At 44.5% G+C, this 25,276-nt stretch overlaps 1 protein-coding gene across 2 annotated transcripts in view; it reads right to left on the reverse strand.

Annotated features, from left to right (window-relative positions):
- The window catches only part of LAMA1 (laminin subunit alpha 1), a 164,990-nt gene that overhangs the window by 139,423 nt on the left and 291 nt on the right, over positions 1-25,276 (reverse strand). For both annotated transcript variants that reach the window (XM_060311142.2, XM_060311143.1), the window contains exons 2-3: positions 2,010-2,180; positions 1,706-1,818 (exon numbers count right to left, since the gene is read on the reverse strand). In XM_060311142.2, the coding sequence (XP_060167125.1) occupies positions 1,706-1,818; positions 2,010-2,180 (284 nt within the window). The remainder of the gene's footprint in view (positions 1-1,705; positions 1,819-2,009; positions 2,181-25,276) is intronic.

The following is a 25,276-nucleotide window of genomic DNA, read 5'->3' on the forward strand; positions in this document are numbered from 1 at the left end:
GAATTCCTCAAGCTGATTCAGTCCAACTTACAGCAAAAAGATCTCCTGTTAGGAGAAGTCAAAATTGACAAATTGCATGACAAATTGCAAGATAAACAACAGTTGAACATGGATTTGAAGTCTATTCGTAAAATGTCCAGCTGTTAATTTGGCCAAACTCACGTAGTATTGCATTTGTAATGATGAAAATGTTGTAGTTTTTCCCTTAAAGAAGGAAAATACATTGAAAAGATGATGAGAAAACCAACATTTCCTGCAGAAGCATCCTTACCACTGAAACAAAAACAAAAACCAGGGCAAAAAGGGGTTTTTTTCTCTCTTCCTTCAGGCAGATTTGAAAATACAAAGGCATGACATATTAATTCAGGATTCGTGGCTGGAAACACCCAGAAGTATTATTTCACTTACGTTGATACTATGAACCTGAACTTTAAAAACGTCTTCTGAACTTCACATTTTACTACCTCATTTACTGTTACGATTAGAGCTCAAAAGTTCCTTGTGCACGAACAGACACAGTATTGTCTTGTTTTCTACTTAAAATCCTACTTTTTTTTTTTTTTGCGATATGCGGGCCTCTCACTGTTGTGGCCTCTCCCGTTGCGGAGCACTGGCTCCGGACACGCAGGCCCAGCGGCCATGGCTCACGGGCCCAGCCGCTCCGCAGCATGTGGGATCTTCCCGGACCGGGGCATGAACCTGCGACCCCTGCTTCGGCAGGCGGACTCTCAACCACTGCGCCACCAGGGAAGCCCCCTACGTATTTTTTAATGATCACTTATTCAAAGAATTACGACTTTTCATCATAAGATCTCCAAAATTCCTATTTCCATCCTACAGTGCACATTTCAACTAGTTGTCTCTTTCAAGGATATTTCACACAACAGTGATGAGTTCTAACCCAAGAGAAACGGAATGGACATAAACAAGAAGGCTATGCCATCACTTTTCTGGAGAACTGAAATCAGAAATTTGACAATAGCTGCCACCTTTCTTTTTCATCCTTTCCACTCAGATTTCTTTCCTTCTCCTTCCCTTCCCCAGAAATATGTGGAGCAGCCAGAGCCCGTACCATGTTTCTCTCCATTCTCCTATGTGGTCTTAAAGCAAAGCAAGGGGATGCAAGTGGGGTCCGAGCCATTTAAACGCTGCCTGTCCCAGCTCGTGCTGAAGGCTTGCTCACAGCAGTAATGGACAACCCCAGGTACTCACAGCCCTCGCAGACGGTGTGACGGGGTGAGGCTGTGTCCAGAGGTTTAAGACTATCCTCTTTTGTTTCCAAGCTTTGTTTTCTATGTAGAACCCTCTTACAACAGCTGCATAGCGATAACAGCAAGATAACAAGCTCAAAAGGCCGGAAATGCATGCGTTTTGTGACGTCACCTGCAGTGTGTGTGGACACCTGGGTACCGCCTGGCGTGGCATCCTGGGCGGATGGACGATCAGCGTCCCGTCCCGACATGGCTTCTAAGAACATCAGACCACGTGGAAACACTCCACTCACCTCCCCAAGGATACCTGGGCACGATAAACGTGACAAGAAACGGTACCAAGGACAACTTCTGTGTCTCACTTAAATTCACCGGGTGGAAAAGCAGTGAGACCAGAATGTAAATGTATTAAGAAACAAGTGGACTTTCCGGAGCTCATGAGATTACAACCCAGCCACCCACAGGCCTCCTGCAGGGGCTCTGGCCTTACCCACCTGTCTCAAGTCCAGAGTGATTGTGACCCAGTGGTACTCTCTCCCGTTTTGGATGCTAGGACTCTGCCACCAGCTATTCGTGCCATCGATGGCATTTGATATGGGATGGCGTTCTGTTGAAAGAAAACAAGAACACGCAATGCTCTCAGCTTCTGGTTTCAGTTTTTTAACTTCTAAACTGTAAAATCAGTGGAAATGGACAGGTGAGGAGAACGCAGGTCTGTGGCTCCCTAACACAAGTCTCCAGTAGTCGGCTCGGAAGGTGTACATTTCCACGGGTCCTCCCAAAGGGGGCGCCACTTGCCTTTGGCGTTGGCACTGCTGCCGTCGCAGAGCCGGCACTGGGCGTTGCGCATGGCCCTCCTGGGCACGTGCTCCACCAGCTTGCAGTATGTCTCCGGCCCCTTCTCCCCGCAGGTCGCGTTGGTGCTGATGTGGGCATTGCTGGCAAGGTTGAGAATGGCAGGGAACAGCCCTGAAAGTCAAAAGGCACCAGATCAGCTCCGCCACTTGAAACCAAAAGGTCAGATCACTTCATCTCACTTTGCAAGTAAATCAGAAAGAGATGGCAAACTTACAGTTACCAAAGGGGAAAGGAGGGGAGAGGGATGAATTAAGAATTTGGGATTAACAGATACACACTACTGTATATAAAACAGAGAGACAATCAGGACCTACTGTATAGCACAGGGAACTCTACTCAATATCACAGAATAACCTATAATGGAAAAGAATCTGAAAAAGAATATATCTATATATATAAATGAATCATTTCACACCTGAAACATTGTAAATCAACTATACTTCAATTAAAAAAAAAAAAGGAGGGGAGTTCCATGGTGGCCTAGTAGTTAGGACTTGGCACTTTTACTGCCGTGGCCCAGGTACAATCCCTGGTTGGGGAACTGAGATCCCACAAGCCGTGCAGTGTGGCCAAAAAAAAAAATAATAATAAAATAATTTTCAAAAATAAAATAATAAACAGAAAGAAAAAAAAGAAAAAGATGGTAAGTTCACATGCTGAGCGGAGGGAGCCCTATAGGAAAGCAGTATATACGTCAATTTCATTTACATGAAATTCTAGGACAAGCAAAGCTCATCTATAGGAAAAACCGAAGAGCAGTTGCAAAGGATGCGGACTAACCATGAAGGGACTGGAGGGAATTTTGTGGGGTTGGGCTCCATTCTCTACCTGATAAAGGTTTGCATTGCACAGGCACACGCAGGTGTGAAAAATCACAGAATGCACAAGGTTTGGGTAGATTTGTGTATTCCGCTATAGGTTGATGTGACCTCAAAAAATAAAAGTCATAAAAAAATTTTTTTAAAAAAGAGTCATAAAAATATTGATGCAAATGCTGAACAGTTTAGGAGCAAAGTATACTTAGGTCTTTAACTCACTTGGAAATGCATCAAAAAATTAACCTGGATTGAAGGGTAGAGATGGATACATGGACGGACAGGTGAGGAAGAGAGTAGGTAAATGTTCGTTGCAGAATCTAGGTAGGAGCACAGATGTTCACTGTACAGTTCTTTCCACTTTTCTGATTGAAAATGTTCATAATAAAATGTTGGGAAAGCAGGTTTTAAGACAAGGTTCAAATGACCCAAAACCCGTATTTGCCACTGAAATTCAAGCAACTTTCACTTAGGACATCCATCCTGTGTTCACTTTGTTCCAGGTGCCTCTGCTAATACTTACGAGGTCTTTCCTATGATTAACTAGGATTTCTCTCTCTTTGCTTTCTTTACTGCCTGTCTGTTTTGGTGAAGAAAACATTAGAACACAAAGATCCAGTTTTCAAAATTCTCTTCAAGTCAGTATGAATCTGTCTTTGTATAATCTCTTTGTCTCCAGAGATTTTTATCTTTAAGCAGCTGATCCAAACTCTTCAGAAAACAGCCTTTGGATGACTGTGAGAAAAATAACTCCATTGGGTTCTTTAGAGATTTGACTTTATCTTGGTAAAGAGGATCATAGCAGTGAAGATTCTATAAACGTCTAGAAAGGATGGGGCAGGTGATACAGAAGAGGTGTTCTTCACGAATGGATGTTGTGAACTCAGGTAGTGTGAGAAGGAGGGGTTTCAGTTAAGCGAGCTTCCTCTAATTTACCAGAACTTGACTCAAGGTCACAGAAGATAAACTTTTCTTTATAAAGGGCATAGAATCAATATTATCTCTAAAATATTTCTTTTCCAGTGAAATTTGAAAAAGCACAATATAATTTTAGTAATCTAGAAGGAATTCATGTATTTAATTTTTATTTTTTAGGTACTGCTTAATATTTTCAATGACCTTTACTTTTTTTTTTTTTCCTTTGGCCACACCTCATGGCTTGTGGGATGTGGGATCTTAGTTCCCCCAACCAGCAGTTGAATCCAGGCCCTCAGCAGTGAGAACGCGGAGTCCTAACCACTGAACCGCAAGGGAGTTCCCAACCTTTTCTATTACAAATATTTTAATAATTTAAATTATAAAATAAAAATGGTTATTTTTATGAGTTTCTATATTTAAAAAAACTCACCATGCAACTATTAAAAAAAATAACTTATGGTTCAGTCAAAATAAAAAGAAATATAAATAGAAAAAAAATAACTTATTAGGTAGTCTTCCAAAGACTTTCCACATAAAACAGAGCTATCTATTAGCAGTTCTATCCTAGGAGAATGGCCCTACTCAAATCAATAGACCCTTAGCCTCTCAATAGAAAATAGTTATGGAATATTGTATTCTAGAGCATTACTCTTAATTTTGAAACATAACACGGACTTACATCATATAAAGTTTTAATATGTTGTATATTTTTTTGTTTTTAAAGTTGGTCATTTTTATCATATTCTTTTAAAGGGATTTCTTTGTCAATTAAAAAGGCTTTATGAAAAAATAGATGCACCTTTACATTTAATTATGCAGGTCCCCAAATTATTATTTTTCTCAACCGGTAGTTAGACACTTACATTTTAGGCAATGATCTAGTTCCTAAAGTGACATGTAATTCTTGGGAGTCGTACTTACATGGGGGGAGGAGCTGATATTTATTCTGTTTGGTACCGAGGTAAATATTAATTTTAATAACTGTGGTGTTACATCCAAATAGCTGCAGTGGTGTTTTCCAGGCTCTGGATCATGTCTATGCATTTCGATTTGCAGTGCAATCAACTCTACCCCTTCCCTTCTCACAGACTAGCCAAGCAAGGAGAAGAAAAAAGGTCACAGGAACTAATTTAACAATGCATTTCTCTATCAACAAATCCTTTACCAGTTAACTAAAAAAATGTTCCCACTTTCTCTTTTTTTCTCCCCCTCCAGTTGCTGGACATCAAGAGAACAGCCCACTTCCTGCCCGGAGCTCCCCCCACCCCGACCTGCAAGGGCCTTGAGTTATTGGGGAGGTGGAGGGTGAAGGGGGCGGGGGTCAGGAGGGCACCTGCCTCTTTACTCAGGAGCCTGTGCTCTGAGTCACTGAGAAAAAGAAGTTTAAACCTTGTGAACACAACATAACTTTGGTGAATAATATCTCAATTGTAGGAATCAGGTAGGTCTTACACTAGACAGGTTTTAAAGCACTTCCACACCTCCTTACCTGGCTGGTATTCTAAAAACACTTTTAATAAAAAGAAAGATAAGTCCCTTCGTTAGCATGGTTGTGTAGAAACACCTTGAACTGACTAATTTCTAAAATCTATAGGGTTGCCGTTCACTAAAACTAAATCTTTCTTCTCAGATAAGCTCATATTTGGGGAAAAAAAATCACTAAAAATTATTCCTTACCTATTACATTTGCTCTCACTTCATAGTTCTAGAATAATTATTATTCCTTGTTGCATATGACCACAGCTGCTAGAATATGAAAGAAAGTTGGAAATTTGTACTGGAGGAAGCATGTTTGAAGAAGAATTTTTAAAAATTCCTCAGGTTGCTGAACCTTTTCAAAGACTACTGAAATATTTCAATAAAGGGCAACTAACGTGAGCTTCAGGTAGGGGGAGAAATAGGAAATCAAACGGTCAGAAAGGGCGCTGGGATCAAGAACCTGCCAAGAACAAAAGTTCGGCTTTACACATAAAAATCAAAGGCAGAACGAGGTCTGCAGCAGGCACATGTGACACAGTTTCCCATCACTTGGCCGTGCACTTAATATATTAGACGACTATACATTTTTGTTGAGAGACATTATTTACTTTAGTTAGTGTTAACTGTGATTTGTACTTTTGCCCCCATTCGGGACACACAATGGAATCATTTTTCCACCCCTATACTTAACCAGTAGCTAAAGACTTCATGACACCAAACTCCATCGAGCATGAAATAAATTCCTTCTCACTCACCAGTAGTTCCTTTTCTTTTTTAAAACCCTTTATTCACAGTCTGGGTCCACTTGGCCTTCTTAAATGCATTTTAGGACCACTTTCATCTACTGGAAACTCCCTCATTAATAGTAGGTGAAAACTACCATGAAACTGAGGGCAAAAAAATGCTACTGCACATGATTAGCGCAGTTTTTAGCTGAGATACTTTCCACATTGAATAATTTGTTTTTAAAAGTTTCTGGGCTTTTTCCCAGTAAAAAATATTTTTGCTATCTTAAAAATAGGGTATCTAAAACACTGACTAGCGCCAAGGTGCAAGGCTCACTGCAGCAATTTCTTTATCAATATTTCTCAAATTATTCGGGGCCAACCGTTCGTGGCTTTAATGCATTTGGGGTGTAAGAGAAGCATGAGTTTTTTCTAATGAGTTTTTTTTTTCTTTTTTGGAAAAAAAAAATTTGGGGGTTCTACCAAATGTTATATTTGTCTAATCCATACTCAGAGTCATCGTGATATTCTGAAAAGGAAACGATTTGCAATTCTAAGGTAAAGTATCCGGGAAAATATGTTCAGATCGTTTTTAATGGCATATTTAATATCTAACCTGGAGGTGTCCAGGCTTAAAATGGACTGTCCATTCTAATCATGGGTTTACTATCACCTCTATTAGAATCACTAGTGCCTGTAACAGCAGCTTTGGGTAAGAAGTGAGCATGTGGGATTTTGAGTCAGAAAGCCCTTGGCTTGAATTCCGGGTCTACCAGTTGCCTGCTGAGGGCTTCCCCTCTTGAGTCTCCTTGTCTGTGTAATGAGAAGCACTATGCCTGGGAATATTTATGAGCATTAAATGAGACTGTGTCATAAAGGGCCTAATACAATGTATGAAGGGCTCAATAAATAATTGCTATGATTATTTTCATATTATCATTGGATATCACTAATACAAATATAATTAGACTTTCATGGTTATATTTCATCTATTGGAGTCTCTGTATCTCTGATTAAGTTTTAGATGAAGTAGTTGGTTTGCATTTAAGGGTCACCAAGTACGAAAAGGATCTACCTTTAAAGAGAAGAACCATGCAGCCCAGAAAGCTGTGCATCACGAAAGAGGCGTGGAGGAAACTCAGACCCTCGGGTCACCCCACCCTCCTCCAAGGCAGGGGGTCCCTGCACAGAAGGCTGAGCAGGAGTGTTCGCCCGACTCACTCATCCCACCTCACCCTCCGGCCCTCCCTCTCCTCTTTTCCTTCTTATTATTCTTTCTGTTGTTGCCTTTGCAACACTGTATAGCTGGATCCAAGTTAAACGTACATTTGTAAACAGCGATCCCCTCCTCTCATTTTTCTGTAAGCTGACAGGGAAGGCATCTCTGGGGTGACATTTGAGAAGTTGCCTCAAAAATAAGAAGGGACTAGCCATGCAGGGGTAGCACTATCGTTTAACACATCTGGCTTTCTTTGTATTCTCCTTGCATTAAAAACATGCTGAGAATAGGTCTGTGAGCTTTGTCAAAGGGGTCCACTGGCGCCAAAAGGTCAAGCACCCAGGCAGGGAAAGCACTTCGGCTACAGTGCTGGGAGCCAGGAGTTCATGGCGTAGGTGACTCTGTAAGTCTGCTTTCCCACCTCCTCTGCCAGGAACCTAGCTCATCCCTGGACAAGGGCAGCCAGGAGGATCCAGGTGGATTGTGAAGGTGAGAGGGGCTTGGACCAAGGCAGGAGTTAATGTCCTGCTCAGGTGAAGTCCTCAGCCACCTGACCAGGTGGCCTGGAGAAGCAGCTGCCTCCAGCTCAGGGGCCCCAAGTGGAAAATGAGTCCTTAATGCCAGCTAGGTTGCAGGACCAGAAGACGAGATGCCTTGAGGAAACTAATGAAAACTTTCCCTCTCTCCCAGGGAATATAATCACCCTCATGAGACGTAGGTTATCATCTGATTTCCCACATTTGGCACACGAGCGTATTTTCAGGGCACGCTCTCTGTGGATGCTAAGGACCACACATGAAAGGAGAGAGGGGTAGAGACAGAGGAACGTTTAAACTGAAATTACATAACAGTAATGCATCCCAACCCCTAAGATATGTTCAGGAGGCTCTTGACAAGCTGTGGCACAATTCATCTTAACTCAAACTTTTTTTCCCAGAAAACAATACAAATATACCTGTATATTATGAAGTAGGTGTATTTGAAAAATATTATAAATTAAACTGTTTTCCCACTTTTACTTCTAATTCATCAGCCATTGACAGCGGCTTCTGACAATAAGGGATTCCTTATTCCTGTTTCTTTCCCACAAGAAACCTACAACCAACATTTTGCCAAACAGAACTACACCATTTAAAGACATTCTATTTCAAGTTATTTATTATAAATTAAAATCACTTTAATCATTACTTGTTTTGTTTATCAAATACCAATAGTTTCAGAATGTTGAAACAATAAAACATCGACACTAAAGTTGAAATAGATGAAAGTTTTGCTTGCTTTGTGTCAAACAGGGCTTCTGTTTCCGATGAGAATTCTGCAAACTTACCAGTTATTTTATTTATCAAAAAACTACCACTTGGGAGCACTTGTGAAGGAAAGTGACTTGAGTCCCCTGTGGGCTGTAGTGGACCCCTTTCAGCCGAGACAGAGAATGAATGGCCCCTCCCTCCATTCCCAAAAAGCAAATACTTGGTTTTTGGACGAAACCTATTTAATCATTGGTGGCTGTTAGTAAAAGAAAAAGCTTTAAAATATTCTAGGGATTCCAAGGCCCTTTCCAGCACAGTGGGAAAAAAAAAAAAAAAAGATGGGAAAGAGAGAGAGAAAGACCCCACAGGAACTTGAGGGAGAAGTCAAATCCCAGCTCCTGGGAGTATGGCATTTAACACCCTTGACTTTTTTTCTCACGTGGGAAGATGAAAAGAAATTTAATCTCAGAAAACCCAGATGGGGTGGTGGGCAAAAGGCCTTGGAAGGGTTTTGCCAGAGTCCATTTCCATAGCAATGGGCTCGAGGTGTCCTTGACAAAGACAGAGGTTTTCACTGTAAGATAAACAAGCTATGAGGACCTAGGCCTGAACACTGTCTGTAGAAACTAACACCTTATCAAGACCGCCTCCTCCTGCCACAAAGGTTCCTTAATGCTTATATTTGATGACACTGCGGGTTTTGACTCAATACCCGAGTTTAGTTGCAGAGACCATAACTACAATTCATCCATCAAGAGGTTTTCTCTTTTGTTGTCACAAAACTGAAGTTTAAGGGCAACAATTAAAAAGCTCTACAAGATCGAAATCACTATAGCACACAGGCAAAGTGCAGAAGCACCTCAACATCCATAAGTATTTTGATATTTCGTATTATTCCCATTACCCTGGGAAGCCACTGCCCCTCCTCCCTCCTCTAATTTCTTACAGGAGGGAACTCAGCTTAAAGGGAAATCAAAAAGCAAGTGCAGCCTTTAGGTGGAATATTGACAGCTCTGTTGAATGAAAATGCAGTTATATTCTGCTTGTATCAATATCATTTATCATGTCTACAATGTTGATATCATTTGCTTAAATACCTAAAAGCATCAATTAATTCAACATTTCCTAACCAGCTAAACGCTTCCAAAAACCACCAACTCTTCTACGAACGCTTCAAGGTCTTAGTTATTTCTTCCCCCTTCTTCTGCCACTTCTGTGCTCCATTATATAAATTTTACTTGCTTATGCTTTAAAGCTTTGGCATGCTCTTTAGGGACGTACCCAAGGCCACTTCATGGGTGTGCAGGTGCCCTTGGTTTACAGCCCTGTTGACACTGTCTTGAAATTTCTCATAATGTAAACAAGGGGGCCCACATTTTCACTTTGCACCAGCTCTTAAAATTACGTAGTTGGTTCTGGATATGCCTTGTGAAAGCGTCAGTCAGGGACTGTCCTCGCGAGCATCCGAGCATCCGTGGACCTCTGATTGGATCACCTGGCATTCGAGATGCCCGATGCGTTACCGCCTCTAACACCAGGACAATGACCCCGAGGAGGCTGGATCCACCGGATTACAGCTCCATTTATTCCAGAACATACTGAGAGGGACAGCTTACAAACCACGAAAGCATTTGCAATATCTTCCACCTCAGAGTCCAACAGCAGACAAACACATCTGACAGCTAGAGTAAACACCCCAATCAAAAGTCCAGAGTCACATTATCTTGGTATCATTCTCACTGGGGCTGATAACACTGTACTTTCTGAGTTCTGGTACCATTGTTTTTTCTGAGATTGGGCTGCTTCTTTATCTAGATACATATGCTTAATGGGATAATCTATTTTTTTAGAGCTATTACTAAGTCAAGGATGTATATGAGAATCGTGATCACTCTCTTCAGTTCCTGGCCTCACGCTGGCTCTTCACTCAACTTCAGTTCGGATTCTTCTCCTTTAAATCACTCAAAATGCCCTCGTCAAGGTCTCCATCCCCAGCGTGCAGTTCACCTGCAGTTTACTGGACCTCACGGTAGCTTTTGTAAACAAGGACCCTTCTCTCTGGTTTAAACCCCTCTTCTTTTGGCCCTGTCATAACTGCAGACACCTAGTTCTTCCCTCTGTCACAGCAGCTTGCTGGCCGTCTCTGCCAGTGATCCAGACTCTCCCCATGACCCGATGTCCCAAGGAAAGCAGAAGAGGCCCATCCCCCATACAGGCACATTCTCAGGGGGAAAGCGGGAGGCGTATACTTTCCCCCAAAACTATGTACAAACACTATTTCGGTTTTCCACCCCACGTGCCCAGCACTCCCTTGTTCGATATGATTAGTCCCCATGTGGATAACAACAGAACAAGGCATCACACGCATGGGAAGTGAACACACTGTGTCCTGGAATGAGTGGAATCTCAACAGTGGCTAAAATAAATCCAGTATAAGTTTCACAGGGATAGATGCAGGACCTTCCACGTTTCCCCAAACCCACCTGCAAGCACAGCGCAATCTGGGTGAAGACGGAAAAGATGCTCTAGTTCCTGGTGACAGGGACACACAACATGAAAACGGTGCTATGAGAAAAGTGAACATGACCTAAGGTTGAATTAATAGAAAATGACCCTTGGCATCCACAGATTTGATCTTTATAATTGAACTATGCACAAGATTTACGAAAGTCATTCTGTGCTCAACTGGGCAAAGAGAGGGTTGGAGCAGAGCTTCTCAAACTTTTATCAAATCAGCTGGAGATCTTGTTACAAATGCAGATTCTGATTCTGCAGGGCAGGGCTGGAGCTGAGCTACTTCCTGGTTAAGTATCTCCCTGGGGCTGCTACTCTGACTTCAGCAGATGAAATGGTCTCTTGGGGTTTTTCCAGCTCTAACTCTCTGGGGTTGGCCTATTCAGCCGCGCCCTGGAACAAAGTTCATCAGACTGATGAGTAAGATCACACTTCCTCCAGAGTTTTCTGTCACTATTTAACCAGAACTCCAGATTCCCCGCACTGCATTTATGTTTTGGAAACCTTTGGCAATTATTTTTAGAGGGAATTCGGGACTTTGGTTAAAACAAAGTGTTTTGGCTTATTGTAAAGAGGGAAAAAAGGTGAAGTCCTCCAAAATTAAAGATGTAACATACAAACAAGGTCACCTGAGCATCAACCAGGACAATCTATTAATCCAGTGTTTTGATTCCTCAGTCCTGTTCGACCCGAGTGATGCTGCCACTGGCTGGTTCATCCATGTTGAAAATGATGCTATTGAAGACATGGTGAAATGCTTCGATGATGTTAAGTTTTAAAGAAGGCTATGTACCTGCGCTGCCTGTTGCTGACAGAGACCCAGCCCTTGCAGCCTGTCCTGTCCTGATGGTGCTGGTATTCTGACCTGATGTCTTTTCACAGAGGCCTGGAGGGGGCTTTACACACGGGGGTGGGGTGGGCCAGAGGGGACAGCATGGCATCCATCCCCTGGCTGCCCTGGGACCTTGCCTTTGAGCTTCCGCGACATGGTCCAGGTCTAGGTGATAGAGGAGAGGAAGCATTTTCGAAAGAGCCTCTGAGCAAAAAAAGGGCCATCCTCAGAAGGTGGGGCCGTCTCCCCATCCTAGCGAGGAAGACAGCTGGAGAGACTTGGGAAAGGTCAAGGACACAGCAGTGCCCTTGAGCCCTCCGCCCCCATCATGTTAAAGTAAGATTTCTAATATTATTTAGTCTATTTCCACACATTAGTAGTGAGTCAGAACCCAGCCTGGACTGCATGAATAGGTGACTCTCAAACAGGCCACATTTATGTACAACTTCTCTTTTTATATTTTAAATTGAAGTATAGTTGATTTACAACGTTTCAGGCGTACAGCAAAGTGATTCAGTTTTATATATATATGTACGTGTATGTGTGTGTGTGTGTGTGTGTGTATTCTTTTTCAGATTCTTTTCCATTATAGGTTATTATAAGATATTGAATATAGTTCTCTGTGCTATATAGTAGGTCCTTGTTTCATATTCATCTTCTTTAATACATTTTCTTTTCAAACAAACCAGTAAAAACCAAATAGCCTGTCTTTCCTGCACACTGCAGTAGGATTCACATATAGATCCCCCACTTTGAGCAAAGTACACATCTTCAACCAATGGACTGTGGACGGTGAGTTCTCTGTTTTAGTCCTAAGTGGCACTTTCCATACTTGCCCCTCCCCCTCGGGTCAGCACCTCAGCACAGACCTCCCCCTGCTGACTCTCCAATCCTCTGCCCTTTACACTGGACAAGCTGGCATGGTTAGGAGCCTAATTTGTTTACAGGAGGATGTTAGCCCTTCTTTCAACCTCTGAGATTGGTTCCCCACTGGCCAGTCCAGAACTTCTGTGAGTGCGGCAATTGTTCCCTCCTGGGGGTTGCAATTTCCAGAGCCCTGCCCGACTTGAATGTCTTGAAATCGAGGATGTAAACTGATTGACTCAAGATGAGCATCCTCTAAACATAAACGGTAACTAGTACAGTGTCTGAAATTAAGAAACTTCAATATAAAGACAGTGACTTGATGCATGTGATATCGTGTGTGTGTGTGTGTGTGTGTGTGTGTGTGTGTGTGTTACTTAGGTTAAACTACCCATTTGCAGCTGGTATTAAAATCAATGATGCATCTCTTGGGGTGGTCAGGGCGTATTCCAATAAGGAAGACTGTCCAGGGTCGGGGCACTCACCATAATGTTCTCTGTCTCCATCAACACCAATACTTTGCTAATCAGCGAGGAATATATGTAAAATGGGCTATTAGTAAAATTAGTGGATTGTTAACAGAATCAAAACAACAGAAATAGAATCTCATAAAGAGAATTTCATGGTAGTCAAGATATTTATATAAATTAAAATATTTTAGTGGGACTTCTGGCTATGGTAAGTAAAGAGATTGAAAAAAACAGCTATATAACTGAACAAAATTTTCAGAAACAACCATTTCAGGATTCTGAAACTAACCAACAACAAACAAGCTGGGAAGCTTTTCTTTATGAAAAGCTACTCTCTCTCTCAGACTATGAGAGAGAGAGTAGCTTTCTGCCTGGGTCTACTCCATACTCACCCCCGCTCCCAGGGCAGGGTGAGCCCTGAAAACCAGCAGCTTTAGTGCTGGAGATGGACAGCTGACTTGATTTGGAGCAGAGAGTGGAAACAGATGCTCCGTGATGCTGACAAAGTTGTAAACTCAGTAGAAAACAAATGGGAACACCCTGTAGTTCGGCTAGCTGAGGTTGCCATCCTAGTAGGAGAAGATACAGATGGCTAGACCAGTCAAACACTTAACAGGGGATCCTGGGCACACGGGCATCAAAGAAGGACCAGATCAGCTCTCCATACTTCCCAGGCTTTTTTAATTGAAAAAGAATAAAATAGTTAAGAAAAGATTTAACAAAGGAAATTCAAGACCAATACACTGAAAACTGAAACATTTCTAAGAGAAATTAAATAATATCTAAATGAATGAAGACAGGTTTCTTATTCATAGACAGGAAGAGTCAATATTATTAGACAGCACTTCTCCCCAAACTGATCTACAGATTCAATCTAATTCCTATCAAAATCCCAGCTGGCTCTTTTGTAAAAACTGACAAGCTGATACTAATAGAAATGCAAAGGACCTAGAACTATCAAAGCAATTTAGCAAAAGTGAATTGTGGAATGGCTTAAATCACCGAGTTCAAAACTTATTACAAAGCCAAAGGAATCCAGACAGTGTGATGTTAGCACAGGGACAGACACGTGGATCAAAAGAACAAAAGAGGGTCCAGGAATATACGCTGAAAATCTATCTGATTCCTTCAAATATTATTTCAGAATTATTTGAATACTGAATTTGAAATTACTTCATTTACAGAAAACTGTCTTATGCACAAATTTTCGGGGAATGTTTGACCACAGAAAACAAGGCACATCTTAACTTAGTCAATTTTAATAATTAAAACTAAACCAACCAGGTTGGAAACTACTAAAGGCACACTAGATGTTATGCTCATATTTCTAAAGAGAATAGGCCATTCTTCCATTCAGTAATAAGTGATGTTTATCACACAAAAATCCATCTGTGACATAAATTCTGTATGCCTTTGTTCTGTTCCTGAGAAGACCAGGCTGGCTTAGCCCAAAATGCCTGGAGGAGAACAGCTGTTCCCCACATAAACGAGGTCCTCCAAAGGCAGGCAGGTAGAGTTCCTTTAAACAAAAACTCTATATAAAAATGTAACTCCAAGAGCTAGTCAACAAATGCCAAAAAGACCGAAGTCAAGACAAAATAGAGTGTTCTACAGTCACAGTCTTCAAACTAAAAGGAAACACACTGCAGTAGAAATGCAGTGTTTACTCAGAGCTCTCTCTCTGTTTACAGTGACACTATTTTACAGCAATAAGTGGGGTGATAATGGTGGTCCAGGCATTCAGAAACAAAAATCCCTCCAAATTTGAACTGATGGACACACGTAGCCTCGGATTCCTTGGGCACTTCTTGTGCCTGCTTGACTACAGCTCTAGGGGTTCAAGGACCAGGGTGCAGAACTCTAGAAACTCAACAAATACCTATTGAATATGTGAGTTAATGAGTTGTGGGCTTGAGATGCCTAGAAGTCAGTGGCCCCAAATCTAGAAATAAGATTTTGTTAAATATAATCTGGGCTTCAAGCCTTATTCGTCATTCAATATTATTTCAATTACAAAAACGTAATCCTTTTTTTTCTCCTTTGTACTGAATTGGTATATGGGGAAAAAAAGGTGAATGATCTCTTCAAGCTGCCAAGCCCCTCCTGATTTCCAGATTCTGTGGCTCTTCTCTCTCTGTATTGGACCCTGCCTGCGAGCAGGGAAAGTATCTGGATTCAGTGTTTCTGCTACTAGGCTGTCCCTGGTCATGTGTTTTGGTTCAGAATGTGAGCTTTGGTCCCCAGAATGTCTGACCATCTCCTACCGTAGCTTGGCTACCTGCATTCTTGTTCCCCATCCCTGCATCCTGTCTGGGTACCTGCTAAGGCCTCCCAGCCTTCTCGAGCTGGCATCTGCCCTTTCCCAGCCCATCTGTGCCCAGGAATCATCACTCTGCCTCTTCATTAGGGACTTTTCCAAATCCCAACCGCCTGTCTGTCTAAACCTCTCAATACTATCCATCCACTGGGTTCCCTCACAATCCCTGGTGCTTGTCTGAATTGGGACTTTCATTCATTCATCCAACCAATATTTACAGAATCAACACAACGCCAGACGCTGAGTAGGTATTAGAAATAAGAACAAAAATCTCTGCCCTCCAGGAGAGACAGGCAAGGTAACAAACCATTACAAAATGACGTGCTGGCCAGAGGTATGCACAGATTGCTATGGCAGGAGCAGGAGGCACACCTGGATGACTGGGTGGACCAGAATAAGGCAGTGTCACAGGTGAACCACCATGTCACATTATGGGAACCACGGATGCGTCAGAATGGCCCGAAGAGGGTACGCAGTGGGAGAAGCAGCTGTGGAGAGGCTGCAGCAGGGCCAGACCACAGAGGGCCGAGTAAGTCCTGCTCAGTAGAGTGAGAAGCCACTGTAACAGTTCCACAGGGACAGGATGACCCCATTAGCTTCACGGCCCGCTAACCCCTGGGAGGCTTTGGATGCCAATGGCTTTCTGGGCCCTGGGGAAACTTTTATTGGCCACATTAGACTCATCCCAGCATCTGCAGCCCGGCTATCCATTCCTGCAGAACCTGCCTCAACCCAGCAGATGGGCCGGATCCAGATTCCAGCTCCATCAGTCTGGGGTTAGTCCAATACAGCACCCTCCAGTACCGTTAAGCCTTTAGGTGGGCGCTGGTCTGCAGGTCAGTGTAGGTGGGTTGTGGGTGTGTGTGGTGTGCGTGTGGTATGTCTGGTGTGTGTGTCTGTGGTGTGTCTGGTGTTTGTGGTGTGTGTGTGGTGTGTGTGATATGTGTCTGTTGTGTGTCTGTTGTGTCTGGTGTGTGTGTGGTGTGTATTTGTGGTGTGTGTGGTGTGTGTGGTGTGTGGTGTGTGTCTGTGGTATGTGTGGTGTGTGGTATGTGTGTGGGGTGTCTGTTGTGTGGTGTGTGTGGTGTGTGGTGTGTGTGTGGTGTGTGGTGTGTGGGTGTGGTGTGTGTGGTGTGTGTGGTGTGTGGTGTGTGTGTGGTGTGTGTCTGTTGTGTGGTGTGTGTCTGTGGTGTGTGTGGTGTGTCTGTGGTGTGTGTGGTGTGTGTGGTGTGTCTGTGGTGTATGTGGTGTGTGCAGTGTGGGGTGTGGTGTGTGTTAGGGACGTAGAAGGTAGAAAGGCTCTTATTTTGCTGTTGGAGCTTGAAGGGAAGTCATAAGCCAAACACTGAAAAACCCTTCTAACATGCAAATGACCAGGCCCCACCCCACCCCACATAAATGGTAGTCCTTGGGGGGGGTGGGGGGCGGCCTTGGGCATTCATGGGATTAAAATCTAACGCGCAGCCCAGACGGAGAATTTCTGAATTAATTGTACCTGCTCTCCAGGCGCAAAGAGCTGGCCAAGCAGGAGAGCTGTGAGGCCCCCTGAGACAAAGGAAGTCTGGAGGAGTAGATGTCACCCAGCAGGGGGTTTGGCGAGGAAGCTAAGGCAGGGCACTCGCTGCCCCTCCCCTCTCCCCACCCCCCCACCCCCACCCCAGCCCCACGGGGCCTGCTTGCTGCAACCTGAACTTATGTGACGCGGAGCAAGCAAAATACAGATGCTAACTTCCACCTGTGCTACTTGAATCCCCTCAACCATGGTTTCTCATGGAGAACGTTTCTTTCTAGCTATGCACTGGGACTTCCTCAAAAACAATTCCATCAAGAATGTCCAGGGCTGCCCTGTTGGCGCAGTGGTTGAGAGTCCGCCTGCAGATGCAGGGGACACGGGTTCGTGCCCCGGTCCGGGAAGATCCCACATGCCGCGGAGCAGCTGGGCCCATGAGCCATGGCCGCTGAGCCTGCGCGTCAGGAGCCTGTGCTCTGCAACGGGAGAGGCCACAACAGTGAGAGGCCCGCGTACCGCAAAAAAAAAGAAAAAAAAAAAAGAATGTCCATAGTGGAATCATAATGAGGAAAGCAGCTGAGAAGGACCTCAGGACACACCCCGACTTGGGGCCTGGAAGGTTGAGGGTCCACCACACGTTTGGTGCATGAAACTGAGCAAGTAAGTGAATGAGCAAACACAGGGGAAAATCTATAAACACTGACTAGAAATGACAACAATCCCACAAGAAAACATTATTCCCTACCCCAAGAAGGTGTCAAGGACTTAAAATGCCAACTCCCTTACAAGGAAAGCAGTGGGAGCTCCCAAAGACACTTCACAACGTTCATGAGTATCTCAAACTCTCCCCACCCCAAACTTCTAGAATGAACAAAAGTGCAGCCATGAAGCCAGGGCAGAGTTGTAAAGAGCTGGGAAAACTAGATCACGTACAAAAACAAAGACAGAAATGCCTGAATTGGAGATTCAGAAGGAAGGGGCTGAAGGATGGACAGTGGGAATTTTGAGGATGGGGAAAGAGGACTAGCCCACCACAGGACAGAGCAACAGGTACAGAAACTACACCAAGTGGCAAAGATAGTTCTGGAAACAACTATGTAAACTAGAAACCCAACAGGCTCAGCTTGAAGGCCAGTTGGAAAATTCCTTCCGCCTCTAGTATCCAGATAGGAATAAGGTTTCCTAAAACAGATTCTAGATCCTACTCAGACCTGTGGAATCCTAATTCCCTCCAGTGGTACGAAATCTAGGAAGCTGGAGGACCTCCTGCCCCGAGAGGAGCTGGGCTCAGGGCTGGGTTTGCAATCCAGGGGCTGGGTAAGGGTTTCATCGTTGTTAAGGCAACCCCGTTGCCTCTGCGGGGGGCTGGGGGGACGGTGTGTTGGCGTTACTGCCCTCTCACTGCCTAGGGCTCAGGTCCCAGCACTAGAACCTGTGCCCCCAAGTTATCTGTGTCTGGAAAGAAATGTGGGGAGCTAAGGTTTTGCTCTTTGAAAGAACAATGTCCCCTCTTTTTGACCTTGATCGATGGCATTCTGGGCAAGCCATCCACAAGAGGACCAGATGGCAACTCTGGCTGGATGGGAACCCCGACTGATCACAAAATACAATGCAAGTTCAAAAACGGCCATAGAGGCCATAAAAACAAGTCTTCCCTGGGGCGGGGACCAACTGGCCATGGGGGGTCGGCTGAGGTTTCAGGTAGAGAGTGGGGATGCCACTCAAGTGAGGGAGTCATGGGAACAAATCACACAGCCCAGAGTCAATACCTGACTTTGTGAATCTGGGGGGATGACGGACGGCTGTGGCCAGCGGGTGAAGCCAGGGGGTGCATTATGAAGACAGTGGTTAAGGAGCACCAGTCTCACCGCCATGTGGGACTAGACTAGATGAGCGGATGCTGCCATCAGAGACTTATTCCAAGTGGCTGGCTATAGTCTTCTGGACAGACAGTGATCATCTGCAGTGTAACAAAGAGGAACAAAGGCAAAAAAAACCAAAAAAAAATCAGGGACCTTTTTAAAGGAAGAAACAAAAATGCAGAGGGATGATTTAGATAGGGGGAATACCAAAAAAAGAAAAGAAAGAAAAGGAAGATGAAACCAAGGCGACCGAAAGAATGCCATAAACTGGGAGAAACAGGGAAAGAAGTCATTGGAGCAGGAAAGAATTCCTGTGCTGGGCCTGAGATAACAAGAGAATCGCTTTTAGTGAGTAAAATCCTGCCATTACAAAGAGGTTGGAAGACATTTAAAAGTGGGGTGTACAATAATCAGCATCGTGGAGCGAGGTTTTTCTCCTTTCTGAATGTCCCCTCTTAACTAAAAATGATCTGCTAAACTTAAGCATCTTTTATATTGTTGTAAAGAGTTTCCTGAGGTTCTGGCAGGAAATTATGGAGCAATGCCACAAAATGCAGGAAATCCTTCAGGGAATGGGAAAAGACGGCACTTTCCATAAATACTCATGGAGCTAAATCTGACATTCCCATCAGCAAGGCAGGAGGTTCTCTGGCACAAGAACTGGAGTCATACTGCCTGCTGGGCCAGCAGATCTGACTTCAAAGATAAGTTCAGGAATGAAGAGATTCGGACTTCAAATGGTTGAATCAAAAAAGGGAAAAAATGCACACACACGCTGAAATCAGGATCTGATGTGTTTCCACAGCATCGTTTCTGGATTAACCTCTGAGGTAAATGCTTACCTAGGCAAGAATGTTATCCACCACGCTGGTGTGGAATCTCAGTGTTTCCATTGTCTGTCTCCTGCCCCTAAGCAAGACAGAAAATCACTGGGAACGAGTTACCCCAAAGAAAGCTCTCCCGATCCAGCCCTGAGAAAACAAAGATGCTGGTGGCAAGCATCTGTGCCGTGAAATGGTTACTCTGAGCGCTGTCACCTCAGTACAAAGGACATGAAGATGCAATGAACCCAGCTGGAGTGCAGCATTTTACACTGAAATAGCTCCCTGGCGGGCATGTCCCAACAGAACCCAAGTTCACGAACTTACCTAAATTACTTCTATAAAGGAGTTTCTTCTCCTCATTAATTTTGAAATGCATTTATTTACTCAATTGTCCATGGATACACGCTAGGATTTTAGAAATAAGACGAGTAAAATCATTATTTGCAAGCATGTAAATAAGCTACATACATCCTTCTTAGGAGACTATAGTTTATCTTGTTCATCCAAACATTTCTGAGGAATATCAGTAACAGGTTCAGCTAAGGTCTCAGAGCAAGAGTTCTCTCTGGTTATCTCCACTTAACTTTGTATTCAAGGTACAGGTACAGGCTTAACTTTATTCATCAGGAATTATTATTATTACTTGTTGATGTTGTTTTTGTTGTTTTGCGGTACGCGGGCTTCTCACCGCCGCGGCCTCTCCCGCTGTGGAGCACAGGCTCCGGACGCGCAGGCTCAGCGGCCATGGCTCACGGGCCTAGCCGCTCCGCGGCATGTGGGATCCTCCCGGACCGGGGCACGAACCCGTGTCCCCTGCATCGGCAGGCGGATGCTCAACCACTGCGCCACCAGGGAAGCCCAGGAATTATTTTTAAAATTTAAGTTTTTCTGTGTCTGCCATTGTCGTTCCAGTAATAAATCATACTTTTTAGAAAAATAAATAACACACTATCCTTAACTTCTGATAGAGTTATTCTTAAACTTAACCTCTCTACATCATAAATCGTCTAAATATATATTTTTTTAATTATTTACAGCTTCAGGAATAGCTTATTAATGCTACAGTAAGCAATACTTTCAGAAGGAGTACAGGGTCATGAAAGCAATCAATGAGCTAGTTTTTAAATTCCAAAAGATCTAGGAAACAAGGCTCTAATACCGTCTGTCAAAGGCCATGTTGAAAGGGACAAGTTGGAAAGTGAAAAGTCGGTAAGTGTAGACATTGATTAAGTGATGCATTTAACATCCGGCAGCAGGGATATTAAAGAAATAGCATGAAGGAAGGGCAGTGGAGATAGGAAGAGTGTTTCCTGTTTTATCAGGAAATAACTAGTACCTTTCTTATACTATTAGGAAGTGCTAGGGAGGAAGCAGGTTTTAGGAAGTAGCTTGCTTTTAGGAGTTACATGAAGAAACATGTAAGGAAAGATACTCAAGAAACTCAAAACCGTAGTTGCCTCAGAAGTAGGTGACTTAACCTTTTCTATATACTCCTTGGTATCTTTTGAACTTTGTACCATGGGCATGGATTACCTATTCAAAAATAGTTTTTAAAGTTACTTGATTCGTGAATAAAGATATTAATCTCAATGTGGCTCAACCAAGACAGGTGGTTAGTAACCACCAGGAACATGGCACAGCGATGGACATCCAGTTGGGAATAAAACAGCCCCTGCCCTCAGGAAGCCCAGGTCAGTGGGTGAGACAGATCAGTGAGCCACTTGCTTAGGCCACCAGGAGAAGGACAACAATAGTGCTAAGGGACCAGAGCACCAGGAGTCCAGGGAAGGGCACATCATAAATACTTCAGCAATGACGGTACCGGGGAGGTTTCTGGGGGTTTTAGACTGCAAATGGGAGGCTTGTCCAGCACTGAATAGCCCATGTGCCCGGCATCACTGGTCAGCTATGAACAGGGGCACGTTCGTCCCCAGGTAACACCCTGAGCTCTGGGCCAGCAGGCCAGCTGGGTCCCAGCCTCCTCCTTTAGCCCCATGGGATTCTCCAATGTCATTTTGTGTGTCTGTGTTATGAAATCAGGAGCTTGAGAGGCGTTAGTCCAAGCCTATAGGGTGGTACTTCTAGAAAAATCACGGTGATGGTGGTGCCGAAGATGGAGAGGAGAGGAAGAGGGAGGCCCAATGAGAGAATCGTCACAATATTTCATGGGAAAGACAAACAGTTCCTGAGCCTAGTCAGCAGTGGGGACAAAAATGGGAGATGGATTGCACAGATTTTCAAGAGATAAAATCAACAAGTCTTAATGCCCAAATGAATGTGGGTCCAGGATGGTGAGGACGCACCACAGGCGGGACAGTTAAGACCACCACCATGGACTGCGTGCCTATGATGCTGACATGCCCAACGCTGGCCAATTTTCTCCCTGTGTTACTGAATCACATCAGTTCTCTGCATTTCACAGATCCAGAGATGCTGAGAAACTTAACCAACATCACGGCTCGTCAAAGTGACAGGTCTGGCATTTGAGCCCAAGACTACTTGATTCCAAACCCAGACTCCAAATTCCAGAGAATACAGCTGGCAAGAGGGCCTCCCAATAGTTCTGTGCAAAACAGTAATAATGATGCTTAGATAATGCTTATTGAGGGCTGATCCTGGGTTAGGCACTGTTCTAAGAACTTATCTTGCATTCTTTCATTTCATCATGAACAGCCTCTCCAAGGAGGCACCATTACTACTCCCACTTACAGATGGTGAAACCAAAGCACAGAGAGGTTAAGTAACTTGCCCAATTTCCCACAGCTTGTAAAGCCAAAAAGTAAAACACCTAAAGCTTAAAGGCAAATCTTGTCCTTTCTCCATAAAAACCTACTGTAGGGCTTCCCTGGTGGCGCACTGGTTGAGAGTCTGCCTGCCGATGCAGGGGACACGGGTTCATGCCCCGGTCCGGGAGGATCCCACATGCCGTGGAGCGGCTGGGCCCGTGAGCCATGGCTGCTGAGCCTGTGCGTCCGGAGCCTGTGCTCTGCAACGGGAGAGGCCACAACAGTGAGAGGCCCACGTACCGCAAAAAAACAAAACAAAACAAAACAAAAAAACCTACTGTAGATGATAATGAATATCTGTAGAAACTTATGAATTATTCTAAATTTGTAGGGTGTCTCAAGGAAGATTACCTTGAAATAAGTGGTCATATAAACATTTTACAATACTCGCGATTCTAAGAGTGGCACGAGACACTAGGGAACAGCATGTGTTTATTTCACATCCTTGTTGCATTTGAATTCTCGATCGTGCTATATTAACTACAGATGTAGGCTTTATATTAATGTCTGGAAAAGTGGAAGAGAAAAAAGGAATGGGCCAAAGTCTGGGATACATAGGAAGTGGGCAGTGATGTTTTTATTACACAATCCTTGTTTCCAACTGCTAAAATAAGTATTTTTTCTTGGCCCTTACTTGGGGAATACAGCTACAGGAAAGAAAAATGCACCTTTGAAAGCCATTCAGGTACACACTTCACTGGAGAGCACATACACGCTAAATTTGAATGCTATATCATTTATGAGAATGAAGTAAATTTCTTCTAGTCATAGTACAGATTTTTTCCCCTATCCTTGGAATTGTCTATTTTTACTAAGAAAAAAAAAAAAAACCAGTTCAAAACAAGAGTTGCTGAGCTGACCTGTGAAGCAACTATAATCCATGTAATTGCCAGCTGTGGACGTAACACAACATCATTGTTAGAAATATACCACCTAGTATTTTATACTTAGGAATAGCTCACTTTGCACAGGTTACATCTCAAAGGAACTGAGCTATTGGGTCACATACCATGAGATGTAAAGTAATCCAGAGAGGCTGTGAAATGATAGAGAATTCCTAATAATCTGAACGCTATGATTGCTTTAAAAAATATAAGCACCACATAACTAACTCACTGATGATGCTAGTCAGAATTATTTTATTATTATATTATGACCAGATTACACCATTTCACTAGTCATTCATGCTATATACATGGGGTCCCAACTTATATTTTAAAAAGTCAAAACTCCCTTAAAGGCGCCTGTTAGGAAGGGTGATGGTTGTGGGGTAAGGACTGAAAATCTGGAAGGTAGTGTGAAGGATTCAAAGGCTCCCACGCAGTGGGTGGTTTTCCGCAGCATCTTAAAGCAGGAAAGCCCCACGCGGTCCCACTTTCTCCAAACACGATTCACAGCCGCCCAGGCCAAGTGCTGAGCCCAGAGGGGGGCGGAAAACACTCAGGGCATCTCCCCAGTCCAGGACTTTCAATTTCTTAGAACAAGGAAGCTGAGTCCAGCTGCTCTCCCTCCACCCTGTGGGAAACCAGGCTTTTCACTGTCAGCAAAACGAGAGAAAGGCGCTCAGCTCGAAGAGTCCAAGCCCGCTCTCCCGCAAGGCCGGCCCCTTTCTTCCCGGGATAACTATGTAAATTCCCTGCATCCCAGCCCCCGCCTCGCGCAGAACGGACGCCCAGCCATTCAAAGCGTGTCGCTCGCTCCGGTCCAGCGCTTCCACCACGAATGCGCCAATGAATGGGACGGGCTGCAGAGTTCACAGCTCAGCACGATGCCAAACACCCATCTTTCCCACGGGGTATTTCGTGTTCTGCTTGCCTACTTTTTTTTTTTTAATTGGAGTTTAGTTGCTTTACAATGTTGTGTTAGTTTCTACTGTACAGCAAAGTAAATCAGCTATACGTATACATATATCCCTTCTTTTTTGGATTTCCTTCCCTTTTAGGTCACCACAGAGCCTTGAGTAGAGTTCCCTGTGCTATACAGTCGGTTCTCATTAGTTATGTGTTTTATACATAGTAGTGTATTGGCATATATACACCGCCTACCTACTTTTGGCCTGTACTTTCCTCCGTTTTTAATGGCACGTGTATTTGTAGGAGCATGCCCGCGGTCACGTATTGCATACATTAAGACGTTTTCAACAAATATTTGTGACCGCCTAGCCAACAGCCGGCGCCGAGAAGCCTTAGCCTCTGGGGAAAGCGGGCACGGTGTTGTCCACAGAAACCGGAGGGGGGTTTCCCTTGCTCTGGGGCACTGACAGAAGCTTTGAAAGTTCGCTTCGGGTTTCTGTTCTTCACCAACGTTGCTCCGCGAGTCAGCGTGTCCGCGCAGCCAGCCAGCGTCCAAGTTCCCGCTCCCACACCCCGAAGTGACCACCGTCTATGCTGCGAGGGAACGGCCGGTTCGGTCACTTCGGGGCCTGCACCCAGCGCGCCCGGGAGGCGCGTCCGGGCCCTGTACGCCGCCCGCGGCCGGTTCCCACGTCCTCTCCTCCCCGCGCACTACCCGCGCGCCGGCCCGCCCCGAGTGGCCATGGGACCGCCCCCTTTCCCGGCCGCGGACCACCAGCTTTCCGCCGCCGGTCAGTGGCGGGGACTCTGTGGGCGCCTTTCCCATTCATTCTCCGCCCACCCGCCGCAGCCCAGACCGAGAGCCGGGCCAGCGCGGCTCTCCATAGGGGCTCCCGGGTCGCCAAGCCAGACCCGGGGACCCAGAGCCCGAGGAGGGGAAGCCCGAGGCGCGGATGAGGGGGCTGCGTCCGTCAGGGGTGCTCCCCCAGCCCTCTCCCCACCCCGGCCGGGCGACCTTTCCAGGGGCCG

The sequence above is a fragment of the Globicephala melas genome, chromosome 13 (genome assembly GCF_963455315.2).
Source record: "Globicephala melas chromosome 13, mGloMel1.2, whole genome shotgun sequence".
Taxonomy (NCBI): Eukaryota; Metazoa; Chordata; class Mammalia; order Artiodactyla; family Delphinidae; genus Globicephala; species Globicephala melas.